This window comes from Staurois parvus, unplaced genomic scaffold (genome assembly GCF_062004578.1).
Source record: "Staurois parvus isolate SC_StPar_1 unplaced genomic scaffold, SC_StPar_1.0 ptg000394l, whole genome shotgun sequence".
Taxonomy (NCBI): Eukaryota; Metazoa; Chordata; class Amphibia; order Anura; family Ranidae; genus Staurois; species Staurois parvus.
The window spans coordinates 7,256,612-7,276,837 of NW_028318190.1; the positions used below are offsets into that span (position 1 = coordinate 7,256,612).

The 20,226-nt window shown below is 40.1% G+C and overlaps 1 protein-coding gene across 1 annotated transcript in view; it reads right to left on the reverse strand.

The window, feature by feature from the left end:
• Positions 1–5,729: 5,729 nt before the first annotated feature.
• The window catches only part of SERINC2 (serine incorporator 2), a 52,668-nt gene continuing 38,171 nt past the window's right edge, over positions 5,730–20,226 (reverse strand). The window contains exons 4-10 of the mRNA XM_089686296.1: positions 16,963–17,042; positions 14,441–14,578; positions 14,122–14,291; positions 10,638–10,728; positions 10,405–10,540; positions 8,340–8,546; positions 5,730–7,355 (exon numbers count right to left, since the gene is read on the reverse strand). Coding sequence (XP_089542422.1) covers positions 7,217–7,355; positions 8,340–8,546; positions 10,405–10,540; positions 10,638–10,728; positions 14,122–14,291; positions 14,441–14,578; positions 16,963–17,042 — 961 coding nt within the window. The 3' untranslated portion in view covers positions 5,730–7,216. The remainder of the gene's footprint in view (positions 7,356–8,339; positions 8,547–10,404; positions 10,541–10,637; positions 10,729–14,121; positions 14,292–14,440; positions 14,579–16,962; positions 17,043–20,226) is intronic.

A 20,226-nucleotide genomic window follows, 5' to 3' on the forward strand; every position in this document is an offset into this window, starting at 1 on the left:
CCTCATAAGAGGGATTTTGAGGAACCAGTCCAATTTTGTGAGCCACAAATGTCTGTGCCACTAGAGGTTCACTTGTGCCTGCCTCCTGCTCTTCCACCATCACCCTCATAATTCTATACCGCCCAAGTCACCAAGCACAGGTCAATGCTCCTGCTGTGAAGCACTGTCTTAAGGCATCAGGTCAGAGGATAGTAGTTCAGAGACTTGCCTCTTGTTCCAGAAGATAGAACAGAGACTCAACCCCTGAGGCACTCCAAGAGAACAAATTTCAGGAGACCATTTGCACACTTTATGCAGGATGAATATGAATAGTCTGCAATCTTGCCAAGGACAGCAACTTCAAATAGGGTGGAATGCAATAGCATGCAGCTTCTCTGAAAGACCAAGCTGTGGGTAGCATCTCCCCAACTGTGTATTTTGGCTTCAAGTCCCTTCGGCTTTTCGTTTGTGTTACCAGAGCTACCGTGGACTTCACTGAAAGAAATGCTGTTGGAGGAAAAGCACAAATAGCTGTTGTGTTCTTAATTGTTTTACTGAAGTAGTGATTCTCAGCAAGACTATATTGTTATAGAGTACATGTGTAAACACACATTGCCTGTGGGCCGAATTAGGCCCACCAGGCCATTTCATGTGGCCCTTACATCTCTCCTGCAACTGCAGCACCCTCCTCGTCTCAGCAGTTGGCAGCAGGGAGGACAGAATTCCTCCACCAGATCTTGCTGTGCTTCTCTGCAAAGAGGCTTGTCTCTGCCCCCTTTTCTAGCAGTCAGCAACAGAGAGGACGACAGAATTCCTTCTACAGACCCTGGACTTCTCTGTGCAGCCGCAGCACACCCTCATCTTCATATCCACTAGTCTCAGCATTCAACAGACTCTGGCTATTTTTCATGTAGCTTTCCTTTCAAACATTTAGCCCAGGTTTTCTGACAGCCACACAACAGTTCTAGAATTCACTCGTCAATAGTATTTAGGCTCCATGCACACTAGCATTTTTTTTAAGCTCCTGGAAGCTATTAGCATATTTTTTTTTTGCTCTTAGATAGGAACATAATGTTATCCTAAGTGTCCATGCACACAACTTTAGGATATTAGCATTTTGTGAGCTTAAGCATCTAGGAGTAGAAAAAAAAATTTTTTTTGCTTTTTTGGAGCATTTTTCCCAGAAAAAAGCACTAAAATGCTCCTACTAGCTTTTTTTTCTACATGTACCGTAAAAACGCTAACGCTCCTTCTGAACACTGCTAAAAACCATACAATAGCAGCGTTTTTTGAAAAACAGCTAGTGTGCGTGGAGCCTTAACAGTCCCACGCTCTTCAAGGTACAGAAAGACATATGTTCATGGGGTTTTTAATCTTCATTGTTCTGGCTACGACCACCTATTCTTTGGGTTATTTAGACAAAGATTACTTATAGCCAACAAATGTTTTAGTTTACAAAAAAGCAGAGAAGGGTTATGATTTGTTTTAATTGCTTTCTGTGTCCCTTCATGGCAGATTAACTCTCTGTTTATTCTGATGACCACCGTTACCAATGTAGAGAGAAATAAGAAAGCCTGTGGCTGTCACTGAAACAAAAATATCACTGAAACAAGAATGGACAGTAAATCTTCCGTTGTGGACACGTTAAATTGACAAATACCTAAACAGATTTCCATCACTTTGCAGAGATCTCCTCTGTCTTTTTTGTTTATATAAGAATTAAGGGACATTTCTCTAACGGGCATGGACAGCAGGAAAACCTGGCAGGGGTTCAAGGCATTTTCTAATAAACAAAATGGTTATAACTTGACTTTAATACCATCTTTCAGATGGTCACAAATGGGAATAAAAGAATGTTTGCATAATGCACAGCCTATTGTATTAGGGTGTGAACCCCAAAGCAGAAGCACTTCTCTTAAGGTAGAGCTGGTCAGAGGGAGATCTTTCCCATGTATTCGCCAGCACACAGAGCAATATGTTAACATGCAGAGGGTGATTAGGGTGTGCCCAGGCATGGTTTGCATACATTTAGTTGATCTCCAGTGGGTAATATTCTTTCCACATCTGTTAAGAATATACAACTTTAAAAAATTAGCAACACATCAATTTTACTAAGAAGGTAAGAAGACCATAGAACCAAATCCAACTTACTGGAGGTCTACGGTCACCAAAACCTCCACGACCAAGTATATTAGCACAAAAAAAAAAAAACACATTTACCCTGTGCTTGTGTCTAGTTCTGATATTTAATTTATTCTCTATACAGAACAGCATTTCTCAATCGAGGTGCTGCGGTATCCTGGTAGAGAAAGGCTGTCAGCTGAGCCTGAGTTCCCAATCCCCAGCTGTACATCGGCACTGGGAGCTGTCAGACTGCTGAGAAAAGTGAAAGCAAAGGGAGGACGATTTCTTGTGTCTCTGTCTGCCCCTAAATTGCAGTACCCAGCTGTGTGAGAGAAGTACATTACGTACTTTAACTTTTTATAGGGCTGTATACATGTATATGTATGTACGTGTCTGTATATGTATGTACACGTGTCTGTGTGTTTGTGTATATTTGTACGTGTGTACATGTGTTTGTATGTACATGTGTGTGTGCTTGTTTTTATGTGTGTATGTGTATTACTTTTAATCTTGACCTCCTATTCCTTTCAAAACTGCTTTTTTAGGAATTGTCCATAACAGCAGGAAGGACGGCTGCTCCTCTGAAAAGCGATCTATGCTCAGATTGTTTTTCAGAGGCATTTGACAGGTGGTAAAGATGTTGCCTCCTCACCACCTGTTTCAGCCTCTTAAATGCAGCATCAACATGCGCACACAGTTTCGGAGTGGTTGCAGTGCAATACCATTCACCTGGAGGTATACTTCCAACTGCGGCCACAGCATGTGTATACCCCCAGATGCTGCTTCTGCAGCTAAAGGGGAGCAGTTGGGGGTAGTAAAAGCAGCTCAACTGCATGGATTTACCACCCTCCAACCTCACAGGTGAACAAGCCTTTGGTTCACATCTGTGTGGCTGCGTGTCAGGCAGTCCATTCATTTCAAAGGGTTGCCCTACCCGCAGAAATGCAGGGAAAACCATCCCTGACTTTTTTTTTTTTTCCAACCACACCAAAAATGCACGGCATTTGTCAATGTATGGGGTACCATTAATAATTAATGATACCCCTAAAGAGCAGAGCATTTGTCTGCGTGTCAGGAATGAGCATGATTTTGCGTGCGTTCCACGACACACAGTAATGTGAACCAACCTTGGACAGGGGTGCCTCGTGACTCAAAATACTTTTCTAGGGCAACCTGACTGGAAAAAGGTTGAGAAACACTGCAGTAGAAAATCATAATTCATAAACAGGGACGTATAGGAACATCCTTGTATTCTAAAATGTTTGAATAATTGTCCACTTTGGGGGTCTCTCAGGCATGCTATCCTGCATATGACAAATAAGATGTATGGAACTATAGTATGAAGTTAAACAGGTTATAAATAATGTACATGAAGCAACAACTGTTTGTGGGCTTTTTGAAGAGACATATTATAAAAAATAATACAGATAACCATTCTTCTGACCTCAGAGTACTGGCCTAGAGTAACTGAAATTTTCTGCATTTCCAGTGTCTGAGAGTTATTCCTGCCACCTAGTCTCTCATTACTGGGCACAAGTTTAATGCTGTTCATTTGCACTATGCCGCCTCCTAGTGGTCATATGTAGAAAAAGCAAGGCCTCCATTGTGGACGGCACACAATTTGTAAACCAACAAATAAATGGGTTATAGAAAGCAACACCATTGCTTATTTTTAATCATTTTTTTTTATTGTCAAAGCAATATCTTTTTATGACCTATAAAAATCCTACAAATGCAAGCTTTAGTAGCTCTAGGCTCCTTTCCTCATGCATATTAACCATTTCATGTCCAGATACTTTCACCCCCTTCCTGTCCAGGCCAATTTTCAGCTTTCAGCGCTATCACACTTTGAAATGACAATTGCGCGGTCATGCAACACTGTACCCATATGAATTTTTTTGAGACAGATAAAGCTTTATTTTGGTGGTATTTATTCACCACAGGGATTTTTATTTTGTTTGCTATGTAAATGAAAAAGTCCCAAAATTTAAAAAAAAAAAAGTGTTTTTCTTATAAAATTTTGCAAATAAATAGTATTTCATCATAAATCTTGGCCGAAATGTATTTCATTAACTTTTTAGTAAAAAAAAAAAAAAAAAAACCCAAATTATTTTATAACCAAAATTATAATTTTTTAAACTTTTTTTTACATTTATATTATTGCTTTTTTTTTTTACATACTGTCACCCTAGCAGTACAGTGTCACCATGGTGACACTGTACTACTTGTGGGGGGTGATGAAGATTTTTTTTTTTTTCTTACACGGATTGCTTTTACACCCATAAAGGCTGTAAAAGCAATAATTTCTCCTCTCTGAGAACTACTGGGTGAGCTGTGATTGGTCACAGCTTGTCACATGGTACAAGGCTGTTGTGAACAGCCTTGTACCATGTGACCTCTGTGATCATTCACAGATTTCACACGTAGTAAGCAGTCAGAAGTGACATCTTGCTTACTACTCTTCATGTGATCACTGATTGGCCAATCAGTGATCACATGATCAGGACCTCGCAGAGAGGTCCCGTACGACGATCGGTGTTCCACTGTGTCCGAAGGACACAGCGGCACCGGATTGCGGTGCTGTGTGCTCCCAGGGAGCACGCACAAGCAGGGGGCGGGGAGGCCATTTATAAACGGCCACCCGACCCTGTACTGCCACCGTCCGGCCGTTTATATACAACGGCCGGACGGGAGGTGGTTAACAGATCAATGCTGATATGAAAGCAATTTTAATAATTATAAACGAGCAGGCATCAAAAAGATGTTCATGTTTGTTAGTAATGACACTGACAACAGTCATATGAAAAGTGCAGAAGTCTAACATCAATAGGTCAGTTCAATGCAGTTAAGCTACATACCTAACCTGCAGAGAAGTGGGGTAACTTGGTTGCCTTGAGCAGCAAATTAGGTCAGGATGAATGCAAAAAAAGGGATGACACAGTCCATAGCCTTACATTGACACATCATTCTAGGACTGAATCTACTTTACCCCCAATTGATGACAAATTCTCATATGCTGTCCCATTACAGTAACGTACATTGTTTTGAACATCACCTGAGTCTGTAAACTGGATACAAATTACTTAAGGATATCAGGACCCCTGTTGCAAAGTTTATATTTCATTGTATTAAACAAGCTTTTTTTCCAGATTTTTTTTTATATTCAGTTCTATAGTTTCTTTTCAGTAGGACTACATTTTAGTGCATTGCGGTAATTTTCATGATTTAAACTGGTTGCTTTGTTCATTCAGAACCGACGACCACTTTAAACATAATTTATAAAAACCATCATATACATTGAATGAAGCAGACAATTGAGGTGTAGCTGTAGAATGAAAAGTTGGGTATTTATATCGGATTTGTGAATAAGATGAGGGAATGGTGCCTGCTCCCCTAAGTATCTGCAATGCTTGTAATCATTTGCTCTTTATTCCTGGGTAACAGGGTACTATGCTCTGTTGCTTCTAACAAAATTATTTTCTTGGTTATGAATGAAGATCTTATTAACACTCACCAAACGATTACAAGATGTCAAAGCAAAACAACACACCAGACTTCCACATATCCCATGATAATTGTATTTACCAATACAAATTCTACATTCAGACAAATCAAGACTGCAAATCTGTCACAAAAACTGTTTATTTATAGAGTAAAAGACATCAAAAATATACAAGAATATAAAAATATACTGTAAAAAAGGCGGCAAAAAGCAGACACTTAATTTCCTATGGTAGTAAAACAAACATGACATTAACAGATACTAAAGAAATATGCAATACTCAAGTAACCCTGTAAGGCTTTTATGGTGATTTTCGTTTTTAGTTATTTTAGTGCAACTGCATGGGGATGAAGGGAGAGCTTAGGAGACACATGGCTAACTCATGATAAGGTGCGAATCATACAAAATTCTGTTACAGCACACACTTGTGCCATTAGATCAGTGGGTCTTTAAAAGGAAAAGTCTATTTCCCAAACAACCTGATTCTCTCATTTAGGGGACCTACATGAAAGGAAGAAGCTCTGTGGTTGCTATGAGTAACACAAATAGTTATCCTTTCAGATACTAATTGCAATTTAGGCTTAATTTGTAAGAAATTAACATGCCATACAATGCTCTACCGTTAGGGTGGTGGCACAGATTCAATGCTTAATTCAGAGCTCAATTTATATCAGAGCTTTGTTCACCCCAGAGTCCAGTAGTAAAGAATTATGTAAACAACTATGGGCTCTGATTTTTTATTTCCATATGCATTCTCAAAAGCTAAAAATAAACAGCGTGTAAGGTCTGGAAGTGGACAAGGCAGCAACTGTGAATAAATAAGGCCTTAAACCTAAAACGTTCCTGAAGAGTCTCAATCAAATCAAAGAATTAAATTGGAGAGTGAATATTATTTCTTTCAGTCCACACAATTGTAAATATTTAGGAGTATGTTAGAATTTTTGCAGAAGACCATGTATTACTGCAGTATGAAATATACATCTTGCACAGCAAATGTGAAGATTTAAAGTTGAACTCCAGGAATTACATGCTTTTTGTATATTCAGATTGGGCAAGTTTGGTTCAGTATAAGTAAGCATATCTGATATGTGTTCTTGGATTGGACAAGGTGGAGATTGTAATTTACTGTCCCTCCTTTCCACCTCATTCAATCACAGAGCACCTAGAATTCATTTAAAAAAGTGGTGATCTATAAATAGAAAATGAATATGAAAAGAGGTGATCTATGAATTGGTGGAGGTGCTGAGCAAGTAACCCCTGCGGTCAAGTGTGCAGAGGGGAAGCAGGTTACACAGAACCCAGATCATCACTTTTGTCTCCGTATATAGCAGTTACTACTACAGCAATTTTCACCATCCCCAGTGGCCCTCCAGATATCGGATATGCATACTTACAGTAAGCCAAGCTGGTTCAATCTAAGTATTCAAAAAAATATTCTCTGGAGTTCAACTTAAAAAAAAAAAAGTAAAATAGGTTTGTGTGCCACCACACCTAGGCAGCAGTTTAATGTACAATACAGGTACATAGAAATGGTAGAGTCTGAGAAAGGTATTACATAGGACAAAAAACATAAAAAGTAGTTGCATGTGAAGCACTGGCTAGATAGCCAGATTAGCTGAAGTCTCTGTCAGGGAGAATCAGAGGTGCAATTAATGTCCACAAATAAACGAGGAGTCCAACCCAGCTGGAGGAGATCTTCACCCACACTGCAGACATGGGGCTGGTCAGGGAATAATCAGAGGATCCTGGTCTGTTGAGAAATTAAAATAATTGAAATAAACCATCAATACTGTAAAGGCTAGTCTGTGTGTCAAATATGGACTGTAGAAAAACCACACAATATATTTTAGCACTTGATGTCGGCTGTCCATCTGTTTGTTTTGATCTGTGTTAGGTCCTTGTAGGTTTAACAAATGTCAGATAACTTTTGTGTCAACACGGATATTAATCTAACATTTTCATTTAGGCAGGCTCTTTAAAGTCTAATAATTGCCTTCAACAATGCCAGAAGCATGGATTTTATGGTTTAACTGAAAGCTAACCAATGTTAAATGGCAACTCTATGCCTAAGAAGACAGGTGTAAGCAAAATCTCCTTAATATGGCTTTAATTTGAACACCTCTGTGTATATGTTATGTTCACATCCTAACACACTTATATAAACCTACAACTGACATGTATGTTCAGTGCAGGTGGAGAACTGTATTTACGGTTATATACAGTATAGAGTACAGGTATTAAATATATATTAAGCGTCCACAAAGATTTCACTGACGGTGGTGGAGTGGCAAGGGAGAAAGCACTGCAGTCATCATTGCAGCAAGGCAAACTGAGAAGTACTTTCACCATACTTTCTTTTAGTTGAACTGGAGAGATGTGTCTTTTTTCAACTAGACAACTATAACATTCAAGCATGGAGTGCTTATTACAGTGGCTAACACTGATCCCTGTGCTATAGTTTCAATAAAAAAATAAGTAATATGGCATTCCGAGTGCTTATTCATGTCCAGAGCAGAGCTATGTAATGTGGACGTTAATGCAAACGTACCATGACAGTTGCCACCTTTCAGCCTCCAAATACCAAAGGCTTAAAAAGTCACGGAGTATTTGTTTAGCAAAATGCTTGTGTCATGTTTTTAACTAAATGTTCAAGTCAGCTTTAATGGAAGCAGCACTTCCCCTGTATGGTTCCTAACATACAGCATTTTGCATAAGCCAGGAAAAAGGCACTTACAGATACCAGTTTGTGAGTGTCATCATGATGTACAGTGAGGCTAGGAAGAGACAAAAATGGAAAAAGCTGTAGCTATAGCAAACACCATCCTCTTCATTATCATATGCTCTCTGCACCCCATCTTCAGTGCTATGAACTCCCCCATCTCCAGAACTCTCTTCTGTTAGCATTAGCTTGTTCACTTGCTGGTTGCTGGAGTTACGGATGCTGTATACACAAGAGGCACAACATAATTAGAGCAATGTAATAACACCACTGTATAATAAAGTGTTACTAAAGCAAATTAAACAAAAAACATATGTTATACCCACCTGCTCTGTGAACTGGTATTGCACAAAGCAGCCCCGATCATCCTCCAATCAGGTCCCCTGGTGGCGATCCTGGCCCCTCCTCTTTTTTGTGTGTCCCCATAGCAAGAAGCTTGCTATGGAGTCACACAGAGCCTGTGCGCTCCTGAGCGGTGTGTCTATGGAACCGCTCTCCATAGACTTACCCAGCAAGACTTAGCCTCGCCCCCCACTTCCTCCTCACTGCATCTGATTGACAGCAGCAGGAGACAATAGTCAAGCGCTGTGTAAACAGGGAGGAGAGCAGACGCAGACGTGCACAGCGCTGGATCTCTTCTCCCGGCACTTCCCCTTCACACAGAGAAATATAAAATGTTTTTTACCTTAATACAAGGAATGTATTAAGGTTAAAAAAAAAACATTTTTACCTTTAGTATCACTTTAAGAAATTTTTTGACAGTGACAAATAATATTCATTACACAGTAAGAGCAGCAATCTGGTAACGGTGATAAAGTTGCAAGAGAGTTATACCAAGCTTAAATCCAGGATACTAGCAAGCCCCCTCCTTCCCAAGCACCTCTATTCTGTCACTGATATGAAGATAAAAAAAACAAAAACACACACAGTCTATCCAAATGACTATTTTATTATCTCTTCTTATGTATACTTCCTAGGGTTCTTCTTCAGGTATCCACATCACTCCCTGCTAGTGGAGGCAACACTTCCAGTAGCTGGGTTTTCTCTCAGGCTCTAGAGGTAAAAGGATTTGAATACCAGGGTGGGCTCTGGGAGGAAGAGGAGATTTGGATTGATGGGTATGATTATTTTTTTTCTGTTTGGTAAGGATTTAGACAAAAGGGTAAGTACAAAGTCACTGATCGCTGGTGGTTCTATATGCATGATGGTATGCACGGATGTGAGCACGAGTGGAAAGTGTATTATAGCTTGGAAGATACTGCACTATATGAGCTTTCTTTTTTGGGGATACACAGGAGATATTGTGAAAAGGTTTAAGGACGACACAGAGACATTGGAGTGAAACAAAGACCCATTGAATGGTGTATGGGTTTGGAAATCTGGTAAGAATCCTTGAGATTGAATCCACTAGATATACTTACCTGTTGATTGATTGAAGAAACAGCTGCATAAATTTAAGTGCTGTACCTTTTTAATTTACATGCTGAAATTTGCCAGGGGGCGTTATTTTGCAGTCTAGCAGCTGATTGGGGACATTTGAGCACTGGTTAAAGACGTTTAATATGAAGTTCCATTAATGTTGAAAAACTGCTGACCCAGCTTTTAGCTCACCATAAACAGTACAATCTGATCTTCTTGTATAATTTCCTTTACATCTACCAACAAGTATGCAGCACAAGGGTCTGCCTGATTGGACAAATTGATTGAATAATTTTGGTAAATCTAAAGTTGATTGTAGAGATTGTATGGCCAAATTTGTAAAGTATCATGGTGAGCCTTAGACCAATGGAACAAAAAAAATGTTGTATAAAATTACTTTGGAATATAACTACCCATTTAAAATAGCCCAAGGACTCAATTACACTAACATTTTTTCTGTTGTAAGAACAGATTTTCTTTCCCATAAAAGTGAACAAATGATATAAAGTGGCCCCATAACTAACACAGCAGGAAAGGGTTCTGTTACATAGCAATAAGAGGGGGATTATGTCTAACCACTGATTGGGATCCAGTGTAGTCAGAACCAAAAACAGATTCTTTCCATAATGGCCAACCAAAGCAAAAGCAGATACCAACTCACCTGATGAAGAGAGTGCACAAAATAAAGATCACAAGTCCTACAATGCTGGGAGCATCCCACCACTGAGCCACCGTAGAGGTGGAAGTACTGGATCCATTATTCACGATGGCAAGCAATGTAGGATTACAAGTTTTATCTGGAATAGAAACAGGTGACAGAATTTTATGAAGAAGCCTGTGATCCAATACCCAATCCATTACAGTTTCTCTGGGATTTTTTGACTGGATGCTCACCTGGAAAATTTGCCATAGCAGACCATGTGACAAAAATTGTGTACAATGTAATAACAGATGATTGTAGTAATCCTGAATGGGGCTGAGCATCCTGCAAAAAAAAAAAAAAAAAAAAAAAAATCGAAATTAAGTCCTAAGCACTTTCAAAGTACTGGATATTTCGAGTCTTAAAGCTAGTTGCCTGGCCTCAAGAAAGTAAACGTTAGCAGTTATTCATCTTCAAAATTATTCCAGGCATAAGGTCAGCCAGGTGATTAGCACATTCAGAGAAAAGCTCAGCAATGGAATGCCATATTTAAAATATTAAAGGCTATTTTCTTCCTAAAATAAAAAAAGATGTTATACTTGACCCCTCTGCAATATTGTTGCACAGAGCAGGTGCTTACCTCCTCATTGGCAGTGCCCCACTAGCACTGCCCACTCCTTCTGAGTGCCCCCTCAGCAAGCCGTGTGCTAAGGGGGCATCCATGTTCCTGAGACAGGCTGTGTCCCCCCACGTCCCTGCTCCCCCTTCACAGGAGTTTGATTGACAGCAGCAGTAGCCTATGGCACTGGCTGCTGACTGTACAATTGTGACCAGGAAGAGAGGAAAGCATTGCTGGATAAGTAAGGTGCCATATATGTGTTTAGGATTGGGGGGGGGCCGTTAGTAGGGTGGTTCTAACCTTACTGCAGGGAATGCATTAAAAGATAATAAGATGTTTAGAGTTTAGAACTGCTTTAAAGGTTAACAGAAAAAAGAGGAAGGATATACGTATAGAAGCAATATACAACATAGATTTTTAGTACAGGGACTGAGAATCAATAGGTAAGAGACTTTTTTTATTTACTTCTTATTGATGCAGAGTACTCTGCAAAGCTATGCTATTTAGTCACTACAGGTGATGTGGTCAATGCTATTCTGTCAATCACAGCATCTGTAGGTGGAGCAGAGCGTACCCTACTACTGACAGGCAGGAAAAGTAGAGGTTATCAGCGGTGAACAGGCAGCTATTTTTCATCTAGCCTATTTAAGAACACATCCCTGTATACCTAATGGATACAGCAGCTGCAGAGGGTTACAAAAGTGCAGTGATTTCACTGAAGTAGTCATAGAATAGTGTCATCAGTATCATTAGGTAATCAATCCACCTATAAAAGGCTAGTTACTCGTTTTAAACATATTGACTTATATACCTAAAAAGAGCAAGCAGAACATTTTGTCCCTATAGTTTTTATTTAAAAGAGAAGTATGGACTCCCCCCCCCCCCATTTATGCTTACCTAGGTGGATGCAGCATCAGTCCGATGCTGCATCTGTCCCCCGCTGGCTCTAAGCATGAGAACTCAGCGATGACCTGACTGCTGAGTTCTCACAGCCGAACTCAGTAGAAAGTGGGGACGATCAGTCTCCGCTGTCCGCTCTGCCCCACTACTGCCGCGCTGGGCTGTGCAGGGGGAGGGAGTGGCTGGCTCAGGCTCTAAGCGGCTCGACTCTGGAATGGATCCCATCTTTAAAGTCCCGTCTTTGAAGTCGGGAGCTTTCCCCAGCCTGGACTGGCTGAGTGACGTCAGCGGGCTTCAGCTCGCTGGCTGCTAGAAAAACACATCACAGGAGTGCAAAAGGGACTGCACTCGTGATCCACAAGAGAAATACAGCCCAAAGAGCTTAGGCTGTACTTCTTCAAAATCTACTATTCCAGTATTTATTAAATCCCAATTTCAGAACCAAATCCCTACAACAAGCTAAGTTGGTTTCCTTGGATTTTCAGAAAGCTATAGTAAAGTCCTTAATGCGGCAAAAGATGCCGTGCAACTGACAAACCTTCACCATAAAATAATAATAAAGTCCAAAACAAAGTCCAAAGTAATAAGATCTTCCACCAAATTATCCATGTGTTCCAATATCTTCTATAACTGATCACCAGTGCTACTCACCTTGCATCACATGCATTCACCTCCCGTGAACAGAGTACTATAATTTCCTATTCTTCTTTCATGAATGGAAGAACGCTTCTTATGTGAGTGGAGGATACGTGGAACATATGAGCCATCTTGTTTGCAGCCCTTGAAGAGGGCACAAGTGCATGTGACCCTAGGAGTAGCCATCGGGGTCTTGTCAGGAGGTAATCATATTGTTCATGGGAAGTGTATGGATGAGTATCACTGGTGATCACTTATAGAAGCTATTGGTGGACTGAGATATTGGGACACATGGATAATTTGGTGGTACATGTGAATAATTTGGTGGAAGATCTTACTGTATTGGAAATTATTTTATAGTGAAGGATTGTGGGTTGCACTGGATCTTTTGTTGCATTATTTACTGAGAGGTGGAGTGAAACCACTTAACGGTGCATGCAACAACCTTATGTTTCATTATTGATTCACATGCAGTTTTAGACTTATGTTTATATGTTTGATGATTTTTTGTGATGTAAGGGGTAATCACGTAGGGGCTACGCTGATTGTAATTAGGTATAGTAAAATCCTGGCATATCTAGAACTAGAGGGTCACAACATGTTTATATAAATAATAGCTTGCATGCCCATCAGTATTAAGTTCATGCTTCAAGAGGACAGTCAGTTATCCAAAGTCTAGAGCCCAGGAGAAAATGTGAAAGATGAGATTTTCAACATATTTGATTTGAAAATGTGAAAGATGAGGAGATTTTCAACATATTTATCCCAGTAGGGGCAAGTAATCTGCTACCCTATAACAAAAGGGCTCCTTACATGTTTACAATAATGCAACTAAAACATATTTAATATAAATATCTAAAATAAAAATACATAATATAGAATATAAAAAAAAAATATAGGGAAAACTTCCTTACCCCATAATTACTTTATATAAAAACGCAATCTATAATAAAATGGAGTCTTATGGATTCACTTAAACTATGCCAAGAGATCTTTGCATTACATTAAAAAGAAAAAAAATATGTTCACACAGCAGCTTCAGGCACATAATGAATATCTCATGGAGTAACAGGTCATGGTAGCATGGAGTTCTGGTTGATTTCCATACTGGTTAATTATTTCACTTGTTCATAATGAACAATGAAATCCAGAACATAACCACCACCCATTCTGGGTACAGCCAATAGAAAATCAGGCTACGGTTCTAAAAAGGGACCAATCTTCTTTGAGTGCAACCTCTTGAAGCATCTTATGGTGTGTACATGGATTGCTATTAATGGGGACCCACCCATTACCAGCCCTTTTTAACTATATAGAAATGAGATGGTAGGCTAGATGTCTTTTGAGTAAATGTTGGGGGGGGGCATAGTTTTCTTTAAAACTCCCCAAATAAAAGGAATGGGAGGATAAGAATAGAAAGGATGAACAGCAGGGCGGATCACCAGAAGTTCAGAGACTACATCTGGCATTCATGAAGAAATTCTGTTCCTGCTGACTTTAACAAATAATTTAGGAGACAGTATAAATTCCATATAATTACACTTTACTGCACATATTTTCTTTTGTTCAAAATAGTTTCTTACCTGTACTTTGGGAAGAATAGACACTACAGAAACAATAACACAGAATATAAGGTTGAGACTGATGAACACTTTGTTGAGAACACAATCCCCAGATCCGGTGTAGTAAACATATAGACACGCGATGGCAGCAATTGCACCAGCATAGATCAGCAACGTGCATATGAGAAGAGCTATTGACATGAAAAATGGACTGTTAAAGCAGTGCCAAACAACATCATTTACTAAGAAATTGTAATTTGTTCTTTAGTCTTTATCACACTAATACCATTGCACTTTATAATGATTAAATTGCTCCGATTACAACTTTCTGTCCACTTACCTGCATACCAACACTTTGTATTGCCATCCTCAGCCTGCTGAAGCCAAGACTGACTCCAGGAGTGGGCAAGATCGATAATGAGTATGAGCTGGACCAAGAAGAACAGGAAACCACCAACCATACCAAAATAATACCACACTGTGTGGAAGACAAGAAACATAATTAATAATACAATCTGACACAAGAAGAAACTATCAAGAATGAGAACAAACAGACAGAGCTTGGGTGAGGCAGATATGCAATTAGTGTGTCTCAATGGGGTTGCCATTTGTCATTTGACAACACAGACATTCCATACAGAAGAATCATACAGTGTAGCCTTGTTTCCCTTTTTCCTAAATCTACAGAGACCCAATAATTAAAAAAAGCACCACTTATAAACTTTGTGCTTAAATCCTGTTCGGGTTTGAGGATACTTAAAGCTGAATTTTTGGCAGATACAAACATGCAAAAGTCTTACTATTGGTTTCCTGCAATGCCAATAATGCAGCACTAGGATAGAAAAGAAAACAGTGGGGTTCTATAGCTTTATACGGAGCCAACTGTATGAAAATGCTTACAGGAAACAAAATATTATGGAACTTCTAAAATGCTAATTATACTGATTGATCATTAGATATAATAATCATTCATACAATAATTGTTTCTATCAGAAATAAACTGTACTAAGAGCTTGCATGAATAAAACAATGTGTTTCATTAACAAGGGACATATTCTTTCAGCAAATTCAAATGTTCTGAACCCACTATTTTCTCTGTTGTATCAAACAATTGCATTCTAGCAAAGGACTGTGTGAAACAATTGGCATATACAGACAAGGTCCATAAATATTGGGACATCGACACAATTCTAACATTTTTGGCTCTGTACACCACCACAATGGATTTGAAATGAAACAAATAAGATGTGCTTTAACTGCAGACAGTCAGCTTTAATTTGAGGGTATTTACATCCAAATCAGGTGAACTGTGTAGGAATTACAACAGTTTGCATATGTGCCTCCCACTTGTTAAGGGACCAAAAGTAATGGGACAATTGTCTTCTCAGCTGTTCCATGGCCAGGTGTGTGTTATTCCCTCATTATCACAATTACAATGAGCAGATAAAAGGTCCAGAGTTCATTTCAAGTGTGCTATTTGCTTTGGAATCTGTTGCTGTCAACTCTCAAGATGAGATCCAAAGAGCTGTCACTATCAGTGAAGCAAGCCATCATTAGGCTGAAAAAACAAAACAAACCCATCAGAGAGATAGCAAACACATTAGGCGTGGCCAAAACAACTGTTTGGAACATTCCTAAAAAGAAGGAACACAGCGGTGAGTCAGCAACATCAAAAGACCCGGAAGACCATGGAAAACAACTGTGGTGGATGACCGAAGAATTCTTTCTCTGGTGAAGAAAACACCCTTCACAACAGTTGGCCAGATCAAGAACACTCTCCAGGAGGTAGGTGTATGTGTGTCAAAGTCAACAATCAAGAGAAGACTTCACCAGAGTGAATACAGAGGGTTCACCACAAGATGTAAACCATTGGTGAGCCTCAAAAACAGGAAGGCCAGATTAGAGTTTCCCAAACGACATCTAAAAAAGCCTTCACAGTTCTGGAACAACATCCTATGGACAGATGAGACCAAGATCAACTTGTACCAGAGTGATGGGAAGAGAAGAGTATGGGGAAGGAAAGGAACTGCTCATGATCCTAAGCATACCACCTCATCAGTGAAGCATGGTGGTGGTAGTGTCATGGCGTGGCATGTATGGCTGCCAATGGAACTGGTTCTCTTGTATTTATTGATGATGTGACTGCTGACAAAAGCAGCAGGATGAATTCTGAAGTGTTTCGGGAATATTATCTGCTCATATTCAGCCAAATGCGTCAGAACTCATTGGACGCTGCTTCACAGTGCAGATGGACAATGACCCAAAGTATACTGCAAAAGCAACCAAAGAGTTTAAGGGAAAGAAGTGGAATGTTATGCAATGGCCAAGTCAATCACCTGACCTGAATCCGATTGAGCATGCATTTCACTTGCTGAAGACAAAACTGAAGGGAAAATGGCCCAAGAACAAGCAGGAACTGAAGACAGTTGCAGTAGAGGCCTGGCAGAGCATCACCAGGGATGAAACCCAGCGTCTGGTGATGTCTATGCGTTCCAGACTTCAGGCTGTAATTGACTGCAAAGGATTTGTAACCAAGTATTAAAAAGTGAAAGTTTGATTTATGAATATTCTGTCCCATTACTTTTGGTCCCTTAACAAGTGGGAGGCACATATGCAAACTGTTGTAATTCCTACACCGTTCACCTGATTTGGATGTAAATACCCTCAAATTAAAGCTGACAGTCTGCAGTTAAAGCACATCTTGTTCGTTTCATTTCAAATCCACTATGGTGGTGTATAGAGCCAAAAATGTTAGAATTGTGTCGATGTCCCAATATTTATGGACCTGACTGCATAGCCATCATAAGTGATGCAAAAAAATAAAATAAAATGCAAATTACATTAAATTCCAACCAAACTTACCTGTGGTAAACACTCCATGTGGGATAAAGAAAGCTCCAACAGTGATGCCCACTAAAATCAGAAATTTGAAAAACCAAAACCTAAACAAAACCAACAAGTCAGAAATTCACATTATTACCATCCAGGAAACAAGGAAGCCAAACGATACACAAATATGTGCAATTCATAAGTATATGGAAATGGATGAAATTCCTACGTTTTGTATGGATATACTACAAATATACTCCAAACAGCTAAATACAGTTGCATTACATATATGGGAACTAATATGGAATTTGTAAATATACGCAGCCAGTTTTGTGAGCCTGGCATCCCCTTCCGGACTTCAAATCTTGACCTCCACTGAAGTAGCAGAACAGCTTATTAAATAACAACCCCAGCCTGCTGTCAATAAAGGAAAAAGCAGCACAGAGGCAAACTTCTGCTCACGCTGCTTTCTCCTACTATTCACATATTCACTGTCAGCGCATGTGCTCTACAACAGAGAATGATTGGCCTTTAATCTTCCACTCTGATTGCTGCTATGTAAGGGATCACAAGATGCTCAAAATATATAACTATATTGCGATCCTTACACTATTTAAAGCCCATTGGTATCCAGACTTTGGACATGAAAGTTTGTAGGTATTTATAACAAGCTTTAAAACAAGCTAATCTCTGAGCATTTAGCTGTTTGCACTGCATAGTGCTTCATTCTTAACTAGTTTAGGACACTGGAGTGCTACACATGCCAAAAAAAAAAAAAAAAAACCTCATCATAGTACACAAGACATGTTTAGCATGTCCAGTCCTTCTGCCTTTGTATCGAGACACCCCCTTCTATCCCTGACAATTCTCAGCTTCGATTAATGAAAGCCAGGAGTTGCTGCATCACAGAGCATTGTAAAAACAAAGCTGTCTGCCTTTTTCAACACTGTTCAGACATGAAATAGAGAGATACAAAGTAACATTGTTACTTTTATATCTACTGTTTGTCTCTTTACTCTTGTCGGTTTGTCAGGTAAGGCAAACCGACAAGAAAAAAAAAAAGATTTTGTTTTTTGTGTTTTTTTTAAATTTGCCTTTGTTTTAACCCCTTTTAAAATATCAGTTTACCCTAATCAGCCCTAATTCACTCCTCCTTCCTCCATTATTTTCTTGCCTTTTGTGTTCCTCCATTATTTTCTTGCCTTTTTCCTGAGCCCCATCCCGATCCAGCAATGTCCACGAGAGCCTCGGTTTTACGGGGACTCTCACTTCTGATTGGCTGAGGCAGCAGCGGGAGGCAGTGAGGCAATCAGGAGAGAGGGGTGGGGCCGAGTCATAGCTCTGTATGTGAATGGACACGCAGATCTGTGGCTCAGGAGCATGTCAGCTTGGGTGCCCCCATAGCAAGCTGCTTGCTGTGGGGGCACCCGACAGGACGGAGGGGCCAGGAGCACCAGAGGGGAACCCAAGAAGAGGAGGAACTGGGCTGCTTTGTGCAAAACCACTGCACAGAGCAGGTAAGTATGGCATATTTGTTATTTAAAAAAAATTTTTAGTATCACTTTAAACAGATCCTCAGTCTTTTTTTTAACTGCTTAGAAACATGCATTTACATTAGATGACTGGCAAGATTCTGCTGTTGTAATATAAACTAAAAGGGCAAAGAAGTTGTGATTTCAGTGTTAAGAACGGTGTAGGTTAAATTTTTCCACAATGCCCAAAGCTACAGTGGTGAATGTTGGCTTGTTTTATTCCTTATTACTGCTTGTTCAGTATATGTCAATTTAGCGTGTAAAATATGGAAACTGGTTCACTTTAAAAATAAAAAAAAAATACACTGCTCAAAAAAAATTAAAGGAACACTTTGAAAACCCATCAAATCTCAATGGGGAAAAATATCATGCCCAATAACTGTACTAATATGGACTGGGTAATGTGTTAGGAATGTAAGGATGCCCTATCGTTTGATAGAAATAAAAATCATCAACCTGCAAAAGAACTGAATTCAAAGACACTCCAAAAATCAAAGTAAAAAAAATTATACAGCAGGCTAGTCCATTTTGCTGTAATTTCATTGCAGCAACCCAAAATGGCACTCAGTAGCCCCCATGTGCTTGTATGCATGTCTGACAACATCGAGGGCATGCTCCTAATAAGATGACGGATGGTGTCCTGGGGTATTTCCTTCCAGATCTGGACCAGGGCATCACTGAGGTGAAACCTGGCGGAGTCAGATGGGGTGAAACATGATATCCCAGAGGTGATCTATTGGATTTAGTCAGGCAAGCATGGGGGCCATTCAATGGTATCAATTCCTTCATCCTCCAGGAACTGCCTGCATACTCTGGGCACATGAGGCCAGGTATTGTTGTGCACCAGGAGGAACCCAGGACCCACTGCACCAGTATAGGGTCTGACAATGTGTCCAAGGATTTCATCCTGATACATAATGGCAGTCAGGGTGCTATTGTCCAGCCTGTAGAGGTCTGTGTGTCCCTCCATGGATATGCCTCCCCAGACCATCAATGACCCACCACCATAACGGTCATGCTGAACAATGTTACAGGCAGCATAACATTCTCCACAGTTTCTCCAGACCCTTTCACATCTATCACATGTGCTCAGGGTGGATCTGTTCTCATCTGTGAAAAGTACAGGGCGCCAATGATGGACCTGCCAATTCTGGTGTTCAATGGCAAATGCCAATCAAGCTCTATGGTTCTATGGTGCTGGGCATTGAGCGCGTCGGGCTCTCAGGCCACCCTCATGAAGTCTCTGATTACAGTAATACCTCGGTTTATGAATTTCATTAGTTCTGCAGGACTTTTTGTATAGCAAAAAATTTGTAAACTGAAACACCATTTCCCATAGGAATGCATTGAAAACCAATTAACCCGTTCCGGAGGTCAGAAAAAAGTAAACGCTACTAAAATACCGTATGAGTTATTTTATTAAGTCATGCGGTATTTTAGTAGTGACAACATGTGTTAATGTTTCAGCTGTCAGCAGGGTTCCCCACTGACAGCTGTATGTAAAAGATCTGCCGCCAATTAAAAAAAATTATGAAAAAAACGGCGTGGGGTCCCCCCTCCCATACATGCCAAGCCCTTCGGTTTGAGGGGGAACTCCCACGCCAAAATTTTAGTAAAAAATGGCAAGGGGGTCCCCCCCCAAAAAACCATACCGTACCCTTAGACGAGCGAGCGCCCCCCCCCTCCCCTAATGAACCATACCAGGCCACATGCCCTCAACATGGGGGGTGCTTTGGGGCAGGGGGGGCTCCCCCCCAAAGCACCT